The sequence below is a fragment of the Coenobita brevimanus genome, chromosome 52 (genome assembly GCF_032717465.1).
Source record: "Coenobita brevimanus isolate Jiangsu-jjx chromosome 52, ASM3271746v2, whole genome shotgun sequence".
Classification (NCBI taxonomy): Eukaryota; Metazoa; Arthropoda; class Malacostraca; order Decapoda; family Coenobitidae; genus Coenobita; species Coenobita brevimanus.
In genome coordinates, this window is record NC_137005.1 from 37,554,985 (window position 1) to 37,565,421 (window position 10,437).

The 10,437-nt window shown below is 42.2% G+C and overlaps 1 protein-coding gene across 1 annotated transcript; it reads right to left on the reverse strand.

Annotated features, from left to right (window-relative positions):
• Positions 1-1,276: 1,276 nt before the first annotated feature.
• On the reverse strand, positions 1,277-7,757 carry Roc2 (Regulator of cullins 2). Its single transcript, XM_080272924.1, has 2 exons — positions 7,554-7,757; positions 1,277-2,146 (listed from the first exon to the last, which is right to left on the reverse strand). Exons 1-2 carry the CDS (start codon positions 7,717-7,719, stop codon positions 1,980-1,982), a joined length of 333 nt encoding a protein of 110 aa, XP_080129050.1. The 5' UTR covers positions 7,720-7,757; the 3' UTR covers positions 1,277-1,979.
• Between the last annotated feature and the right edge of the window lie 2,680 nt (positions 7,758-10,437).

The window sequence follows — 10,437 nt, forward strand, 5'->3', positions numbered from 1 at the left end:
ATGCAGAGACAGGTGGGAAAGAACTGCCTTGCTAGAGAGTCTCTTGAGCATGTGGAGAAATTTTGTTATTTGTGGGACATGATATGTGCTGGGGGTAGGCTGGAGCTCTGTGGCTAAGGTAAGGAGTGGTTGGAAGTAGTTTGGGGAGCTGTTGTCTCTCCTAACACTGACAGGGTTCTCTCTACATGCTACTTGGTTCTTGTACACAGCAACTGTTTGGAGTGCAAGTAATGCTGTAAGATAGAGACCTGGGTAGTAAAGGAAGAGGGTATCTGTAGACTCAAATGTACAGAAAAGATAATAATCACATGAATGATGGGCCATGGGGAAGGGGGGGGGGTTCAATTCCAAATGAAGAGTTGAGCAGAAAGCCGAGACTTGAATGCATTAACGTTTGATAAAAAGGAGTAGACTGAGATGGTCTGGGGATGTGAAAAGGATGGAGGATGACAACTGGGTGTGGAAGGTGAGGTGTGAAAGTTGAGGGTACAGTTGCAAAGGGCCAACTGAAAAAGAACTGTGATGAGAACAGAGTATGGCCTCAGGGATAAATGACTGAATAGGGAGGCTGCTAGAGATCAAGCAGCAAGGACAGCTGCCATTAGGTGACCAAGGCCGATGCAAGCATGCTAGAGCCTTTATAAATGAAGGAAACTAAGGAAACCTGACTAGACTCAGCCTGACTGTATATGTCACATTCTACATCACTTCAGCCTTACCTTATCATCTTTTGGTCCATGCCTCCACAAAGAAGGAAAAAAAGTTGTTTTAACTGTTAGGTTAGGTCTTGTTAGGCTTTACCTGTCAAATATTCATCAACTTCTGGTCTGCCCTGGGGTATGTGAGCAAGTTGGAGGGACGGGAGGGGTAGGGGGAGACCGAGAATCAGATGATGCGATGAAACGGGAACTATATGAATGAGGTGTGACTTGAGGGGGAGAGAGAGAGAGAGAGAGAGAGAGAGAGAGAGAGAGCAACCTGATGGCAAAGAAAAAAAAATAACAGGTGGGTAATTTATCACTGGCCACTCCTTCTATACTCAGTTTTTTTTATTGAGGCGAAGATGCACTTGACAGATTGGTGATGACTGGCTGAATGCAACATGTCCAAATAACATTTACTAACCCAAATGTCCCCCTTCAGATATATGTTGTCAATTTATAATGCTAATGAGCAAGGAGATTATGAAGTAATGTTGTATTCAACCAATCATTGCCATCCTATCAAGTGCATCTTTGCCTCAATAAAAAAAAAAATGAGTATAGAATGGGGGTGCTTCACAATAGACTGATAGACAGATAGACAAAATGTCCAATAAGGCTGCACAACTGAACCCAACCTCTCCACTCTGATGTATTTTCATTTTATTCATGCTTCCTTCAGCTGATTTTATTCATCTTAGCAGATGTACTTCCCACTGAAGACATTAGATACAGGCCTCAATAATCCCTTCCATAAAGGAGCCTTTCCTAAGTTACATAAATTAATCTGGAAATTGCAAGAATAAACCAGAATAACACATCACTAAAGACAACAATAGCTAAATATTTTATAAACACTGTCAATACCTTGCTTACATTAACTTGGCTCTGATTTTTGTTCCTTTGCAGGTTATTTCAGGTAGCTGAGTGGCAGAAAAAGATAATGCTAGAGCTCCACATACAGTACTTTATTTTCCATAACACTTCTTTGTGACTAGCACCATAGTCTAGTGTTCATCAATTGGCACCATATTCTGGGGTTCATCAATTGGCATCATATTCTAGTGTTCATCAATTGGCATCATATTCTAGTGTTCATCAATTGGCACCATATTTTAGTGTTCATCAATTGGCATCATATTCTAGTGTTCATTAATTGGCACCATATTCTAGTGTTCATCAATTGGTACAGCTCAGCATTCAAGATGTAGAGATGGCAATTTCAAGCCAAGATAGCATAAAAAAGGGTATAGCTACACGTGATAAAGACAAGGAGGACTATTTTCCAACACGTTGTACGGACCACTCCTGTTGGCAGAGGGGACAGCGGTTGTTCTGCTTCACCCACAGGCTCATGCAACAGTTATGGAAGGAGTGGTTGCACTCTCCCCAGATCACCACACAATCGTCTTGCTTATTCTCTCCTTGACATCTCAAACACGCATCTGCAACCAAAACTGCATAAATTAGTAAATGTAAAGACCATTATTATACTCTCTTTACATTAACAGCCCGATTTTTGTCTTTTCGCAGCTTTTGCAGAGAAAGACACTACTGCAGCTTTCATGACTAACATCATATTCTACTGTTACTCTACTGCTAAAACTCAGCACTGATGATAGAGAGAGATGAATTTTAGGCCAGTTTAAAGTGAACAGAGTAAAATAGTGGTTACATTTTCCCAAGATCAACACAGTTGCCTGTTCTCTCCCTGACATCTCAAACACACATCTGTAACCAACCATATCACAATTTATTTAGTAGCAATAGTTGCACCCCAGGTACATCTGAACATAATCCTAGTGGACTGCAGGCTGAAGCTGACTTCCTCCAAATTCCACCATCCTCTTTTCATGGAACAGGAGGGGAGCTGAGGGATGTCTAAATAACTGGGCAGTGGAGGTGCCTGGCTATATAAGCACCACTACATGATGGCATCCCTCTCAAGTACAGTACTAGCACAATTTAACACAACATATATAGTGGAACATAATTAGCATATGAGTATAGTGCAGCCTCATTATATGATGCCCCATTATGTGATAAATTGCTACACTGATAATTAAACAGCAACACCCAGTCTTGGTATCCTCAATTATCCAGATGGCCATTACCCGGACGCTGTGATTTGGCTGTCTGAAACCATTATTCATACATTTTTTCATAATATCTGGACAAAATGCATGTGTCCTGGTGGATATTATGGTCATGTGAACACTTTCCCAGCCAGCTGGGCAGGAATAGCCCAGTGGTGCTGCCCTGTCAGGCTGGGCAGTTCACTCAGTGTCTGCTAGAGACCCCCTCAGCCATTCCCAGCTCCTGCCCGGCGACAATGTAATAAACAGCTCCTCTCAGCCAGTTGTTATGGCAGTGCACGTGGTGGTTTTTGTGGTTGTTCCCTACCTCCTTCAGGCTTTGCTATTCCTTTTATGCCTCTTCCTAGGGTGTGTGATAATGGCCCCTCCACCAGGGAAAAGGAAGAGGATAATGCTGACTCTTTAGAAGCGGGAGATCCTGGGTAAGATTGACGCAGGATGGTTGAATCATGAGTGCTGACAAATTTATTCTAGATTGCTGTACTGTACTATGATTTTATTCTATTCTACCACTATGTTTTGTGTGCCCACTGCCTTTTTCTTTTGTAGCCACTTTTTTCATGTTTTCATGCCACTGCAGGGTACGGCCCTGCAGTGGTGATTGTTTTCTATGGCTGATGGGTCTGCTTGACCATGGTAATTGCTTGGCTGTGGTTTACAGGTCTGACTGACCAGACTGAATAGTGTTAAACAACAGGAACAAGTGTTGTACAATGTACTGTACTGTAGTGGCCTTTAATTCTGGCTTTCAAAGTTATGTTATGTACTGATGGGAACCGGAGTAGAGATCCATTATCTGGATACCCGGACATGCCTTTGGCTCTATTGCATTGGATAATCGAAGGATTACTATTGTGATTTCGCTACAACGATATTTTCAACGACTGCCTCCAAGAATCTCATGTGAACACAGTGATGTAGGCTATGCAAGCCAAAATGGCCACCCAGTGTTTACATTTGCAGTAATAGTCGCCTTTCATTCTACAGGGTAGTTTGTGCATGACAGGCCACTGAAACACCATTGTTATTGTCAGATAACAGTGCAAATGCTTAAATAGTGCAATGTGCAATATTAAGTGAAATGATAATTTGGAGGCGGTTTGTTTGTGGCCAACCCTTACGGCATTAAGGCGTCTGGCAACAGACAGATAGATAGAGAGAATTTTTTTGTGTGAAATACTGAAACTAGTGACTTGGAAATCCTTTCAACATTACATAACCATCATCCCCTTCTTGGGTCTCTAACCTTGCATGAAAGGCAACTGGAACACTATTGTTACTGCCAAATAACAGTGCAAGTGATTACAAAATAGTGCAATGAGCAATATTATGTGAAATGATACCTTTTGTGTGTGAAATACTGAAACTTTTGACTTGGAAATCAAGTCAACCTTACGTAACCATCATCCCCTTCTTAGGCCTCTACATAGCTGACTGAGCGAAGATGCCCACTCAGTGTTTAAACTGGCTGTGATTGTTGCCTTTCATTTTCTTCTGTGCATGAAAGGTCACTTAAATATCATTTCTCTCGCCAAATAACAGCACAAGTACTTAATAAATAGTGCAGTGTGTAATACTAAGTAAAAAGAGACACCATATCTTTTGTGGAATGGTCGTCCAGGCCCTCCAACTGTCTCCTATCCTGGGGGACAGGGAACCCTTGGTGACAACTCGAACCGGCATGGGACAAACTTCAGGTGGGTAGCAGAGGTCCCTTAGGTCATTTTAGGCTTTGCGGTCAAGGTCACCCTCCCTAACCCCAATGAACCCATGTTATATCAACCCCATTACGCAATAATTCGTTATGCAATAGGTCTTCACCTGATGTAACCCTATTGCATAACAAGGCTGCACCATATAACAGTACAGTGCCTTCCCTCAAGCAACGTGGTTAATGGGTCCGGGCATTTTGCTGCGTACATGGAAAATCCATAGATGGGTACACTGAAACCTAAGTTATAAGGACAAATGGGTCTGGAAATATCCCAGTATTTTCCCAAAGTCCCCTTCTGACATTACTGACAATTTTTTACTCCCTCCTGAGCATACCAAACAATAATTGTACAGTAGTACACAAGCAGCCTCTACAAACATCAGTGGGCAAAAGAAAGGGTTATATATTATTTTAGAGTGTACATACTGTTGTACAAGGTACTCACCATGAAGAGTGACAGTGTTGTTTAGGTGGCTGGAAGGAGGAGGGGGGAGGCATCCACGGCTTAGGTCCTAGAGAAGGGGACTGAAGTGCCTGTAACCCCTCTGGGGCTGAGGCTAGGTCTCAATGCCCTCAAACTCCCCATCATCATCAGGATTAGGGAGGTGGAGGCTGAGTGCACAGGCATGGCAGCCATGCTGACATTCGTCACCAAACGGGAATTTCAAATGGAGTGCAGAGAGGTCCTTCCAGTAAGAATTTTGCTGCACTAACAGAGGGAGTTACTGCACTGACTGACATGAGGTATGGTTTTTGTTGCCGCACAAATCGTGATTAGTGCAAACCGGAACTGCACTACCCACAGGACTACTGCACTGTAAAGTATTTATCCATCATTCAATCCTTTTCTCCTGCATCAGGACCATAAAAACCCAGGCTTGGGTACTTTTTCCACATATCTAAGGACAGTGACTAGTTGTATGTCCCTGAGTGGCACAGTATAACAAATAAACCCCAACCACCCCTTGCCTGGACAGTAAACCATTGTGGGTCACATCTGATAGGAATGCCTCAACCCACTAGACCACCAGGTGTAAATCTAGTTATACAGTTACTAACCAAAGTCATATGCAGCTTAATGACAAAGTAAATAACGACAGGTATGTTAGTGCAGAGACAGAGATATGGTACTTCTGCACAGGAAAGCATAAAATGTGGTGGGCATAGAGAAAGAAAACTCTGGATGAAACAGTGCATTAAAAGTGATGTACATGACATGGTTATGATGGGGTTTAGGAGATATCTGCTACTATCCTTATTAATCTACCCTAATCATAGAGCTATGGCCCAACAAGACTGGACTAAACAATTTGCATAAGATTTGAAAAAAGAGCCAGTGAAAATCTGCCCAATATCAGCAGTAAGCCTAATTTATGAAAAATAATGAATACAGTGCTCTAGAACAGACACATTCTGATTCACAAATTTACACATTCTAATGCATAAATTTAGGTGTATATTAAGTTTCAGCAAAAAAATTTACTTTTTTTTTTTTTTTTTTTAAATATGTTGCATTAAATTTTCTGACCATATTAATGGGGTCTTCTATAGCAATGACTTTTCCAACGCATATGCTTCCTCTTGTACTCAAAACAGTATATATGTATAGGGGAGGGGGATTCTACAGCTCTTAGCTCTGTCTACTACTGAATATACAGCACACTGAAAGTAGGATAGAGTAGGTTTCGTTAGGTTAGGGTAGGTGGTAAATGTTCAGTTTCTGCCCCAAACTGCACAGAAAATTTTGGTGTGTTTTTGGCATTTTCAGGCTGAATTACAGGTCTTCTCTATGACTTTTTTGGCACAAATGCTTCATTTAGTATATACTTCATAAATACGGAGAGGGGAGAGGACTATTCAACCCCTAGCAGTTATTTATTGTGTCTACATTTAAATAACCTAAGATTCATTCATTCATTGCCAGATGCCATGTATCCCAAACGGGGTGGCCAAGGGCTTAGAGTTGTTTTACAGGGAGGAGCACTAATCCTCCACCAACCCCACTTGACACGTAGGGAGAACGTTATGCCAACAGCATCTGGTGTTCCCAGGTGGTCACCCATCCAAGTACTAACCAGACCCAACCGAACTTAATTTTCATGTACAGTATATGCATTACTGGATGTAGCTGAACTGTAGAATTTCCCTCCCAATCTTATGTACCGTATTAAGTGCTAAATGAAGCATTTCTGCCAGAAATGTTATAGGGAAGATCTTCTCTAATTCAGCATTTTTTTAAAGCTTAAACTTAGTATGTTATGTTAGGTTATTTCAATGCAGACACGATACTGTATACAGATAGGAGTTGAATAATACCCTTTTCTGTATTTACTAGATTCTAAGTGAAGCATTTTTTGATGGAACTTGTAGAGATGACCTACAGTATAATTTGGCCTGAAAATGTAAGAACATATATTTTATTTTTTCTTTTACTGAAACTTAAGGTAAATTTTTAGAAGTAACCAACGTTTCCTTTTATTATTATTTTTATGGTTTTCAATGCAAAATACTGTGCTTTAATTAGTTTTGACCCTCATTTTGGGGGGAAAATATCCCTTTTGGAATTTTAATAAGATTTCCAAAAGTGGGTTTATCCTCCAAAATCAAGATCAAGATTAATTAAAAACACTATTTTGCATTAAACTAACCCAAACTAACCTAACCTAGGCCTAATCTAGGGCCTGACATAAGGCCAAGTGCACACGCCTGCACCAGCCAATATGGCGCGACATTCATCCGTTACTGAGTGACAGCCTAACCTAAGCCACTATATGACTACCCCTACCAAATTTGCTCCCCCAACTCAAACTAGGCTTAAAAGGTAAGTCTTAGTTAGAATAGTTCAGGGACGTAATATAATGAAAATTGGTAACGTTGGTCACTTCTAAAGTTATACCAAACTTAATATTTACTTAAATTTAAAGACTTTGAGCCTATACCAAATCATTAATACAATTTTATGAAAGTTCGGTGGCGTTCAACAGTATGACTCTCTCGCAACACAAAGGCAATACCAAAATTAGAAACACCATCAAGACGTACCCGTGACTTGCACACGACAAATGGCACAGGTATCACACTCCACATCCCAGCTCCACATGGCCACCGCGTTCCACTTCTTCAGGGTGAACATTTTATCGGGCTTTTGGGTGTCGCTGGTGATGTTCTCCGCGTCGCCATCGTTAATTTCTGCGTCGTTGTTGTTCATATTGGCAGTGTCACCCAGCTTTGTTTACCTCCCGTGCGTCGCTTACACTGACAGTACCTGGGTCAGTGTTACCAAGTCAGGTTTCATTGAATACTAAACACGCTTCAAAATAGCTGAGTTATCGCTAAAATCAAAACAATGAACAAAACATCCCAGAAAATCAACAGAAAAGCACAAAATTCTCTTGATTACCTCTTAATTATCTAAGTGGTTATCGTTACATATCTAAGCTTGAAACCTAGAAACGCTCACAGAGGTCGTTCCCTCATGCTTCGCTGTTACCTAAATGTGCACTGCCTGCTGAAAGTATGGATACTGCTGTTACCACAAATGTAGTGTCATTACGGTTACATTTTTGAAAAGTATAGTTCACTACCACTACTTTAATACATATAAGTGTTTCTTTAAGATAATATTCCCGCGATAATTATATACTGGCACTTCGTATTCATGCATATATCAGTTGATGGTCAACCCCGGTCCATCTGATCGAAATGACGAGTCTGCTTATACAGTATAGGTATAGGCTACATCCCATACGCGAGTTATGGCTTTCATTTACTGCTCAAATGGCATTTATTGTATATTGATTTAATTCCGCAGATTAGCTGATTAACTGAATGATTGCTTGAAATATGCAACCTACTGTTGTTAAAGTATATAGGGTATATTACACAGCAAAGGCAGGTGGTGGGTCTTGCCACTCACCTGCCCCATGAATTTCTGGCTAGGTTACGCACTGTTTATTATCAGATAAGATTCTTCATTACTAAATCTGTTCGTGTTAATATCAAAGGACAGTCGCTATACTCCCATCACTGTAGGTAATTAAAATCGGTCTGTTTTTATTTGATAATTAAGACCAGTGATATAGCTAAAGTATAAATGAACGCAGCAGTGGCTTAACAGTGGAACTGATTTAAAGATACAAAACAGTTAATTCTTAGCACGTCTTGCTCTGAATGACCTGACCTTTGCCACGGTTAGTTGCCCCATCGCTGCTGGGTCTCGGGGGTCATATGGTTTGAATGAACTTGGAGTGGTTTAGATCTGAATGAACCCCACAGAACCCACTCAGGTACTGCGAAGGGAACACTTTTGGTCTGATCCCTCACAGTGAACCTGCCTAGTATGGTTGCACCTGGCTAGTACAGCTCCACTGATCACTGGGATGCACATGCCTCTTCGCCACGGCAAGGCAGTGTTCCGTCGAAGAGGATAATTTTGATAAATGGGCCGAAAATAACAACTTGTCCAGAAAATAACACATTTGAGGGCAAATAATCCGAAAGTAACAACAAAGTCAGTGAGACTGTGCCAAAAAATAACAAGACAACGAAAAATATCCAGAAAATAACCAATTCCGAGACATTCAAAAACCAGAGGATAAAGTCTGTGGTGTTCAAGTCTCTTCCGGGATAGGAGGAAGGCTAGGGAGGAAGTAGGGCAGGTGATGATAATGGCGGACTTGCGTCTTGTTGGCGCTGGAGTTTTGGCAAGATGGAGTCCAAACTTCGTAATGGATTTGTGAACCGGTCCCGCTGTGAAGGGGGGCTCCCTGCCCCACCTAGATATTTTCCTTCAAAACGGTTTTGCCTGCCATTTTCAGTTTAAATTGTAGTTTATGGAGCTTAGCGGTGGACAGAGGCAGCCGCGGGAAAGTCCTAAAGGTATAATGCATGGTTGTGTGGCCACGGGGTCCGCCCTCACACCACCACCTCTCCTTGGCGGTGGACAGGCTCGCCAATTTCTTATATTGTCGCCAGAACGGTACGCCAAACTTGTGTGTCTTTATTTTCACCTCCAGATGCGTGGGCAGAGGTAGGGGCGGGATCTGAACACTTATGCCCTTCACCACCACCTCAACGTAGCTCATTTTTCCTTGTTTTTGGATCAGCACTCAATACAAATACACAAAGCAATATATAGACCTCAGTATAACGAACTACTTACGCTAGTAGCACGTAAAACCAGGATATAATTGTAAGACAACTCGAGGCGTCCTTACCTTACGAGATAAATCTTGAGAATGATCCAATGTCGTTCGTTCGTTCGTTGCGTTTTCCTCTCCTATAGAGAGGGCCGGGCCTTGTAATAGCCCAGTCGGAGCTTGTGTCTGAAGATGTAGGTGGGCTTGATTGACTTAATGAGGGGGCAGATATCACGGAGTGATTCTGTGCTTTGTTTTTGTTTTTTTTTTTTTTTTTTTAGTGAATATAGGTCACCGGCATGTCCTGCGCCTGCACACGACGATGTGTGAAAACCTCCCCGCATGCAGGCACAAACGCGCAGGTGACAGTAGGGGAGGAGGAAGGGGGGGGGAGGGGATTAACGGTGTGAGTGTTGGAGGCTCCCTGTATGTTCCATTGCAATATTTTGATGTGAGGGGGGTTGGGGGGTGACGGGGGGTTGGGTGGGTGGGTGTTGGAGTGTTTATGTGTCTGAGTCTGTCCATGTTAGTGTTAGCATTTCTGAGTCTGATGTTGTTTGTGAGGGTAGGGTGCGTCTTGTTAGTGGGGAGCGTGAGTGTGAGCTTTTGTTTCTGTTGTCTGTGTTTGTAGTGTCACGTGTAGGTGTATGTGTGCGTTGTTTATGGTGTGATCTGGCTGGGGATGGAGAGGGGGATGTGTGTGATGTGCGTGTAGTGTTGGAGTTCTTGCGAGAGTCAGGTACGCGACGGCTTTTTGATCTTGAGCGGTGCCGCGCGTCTGAGTGTGT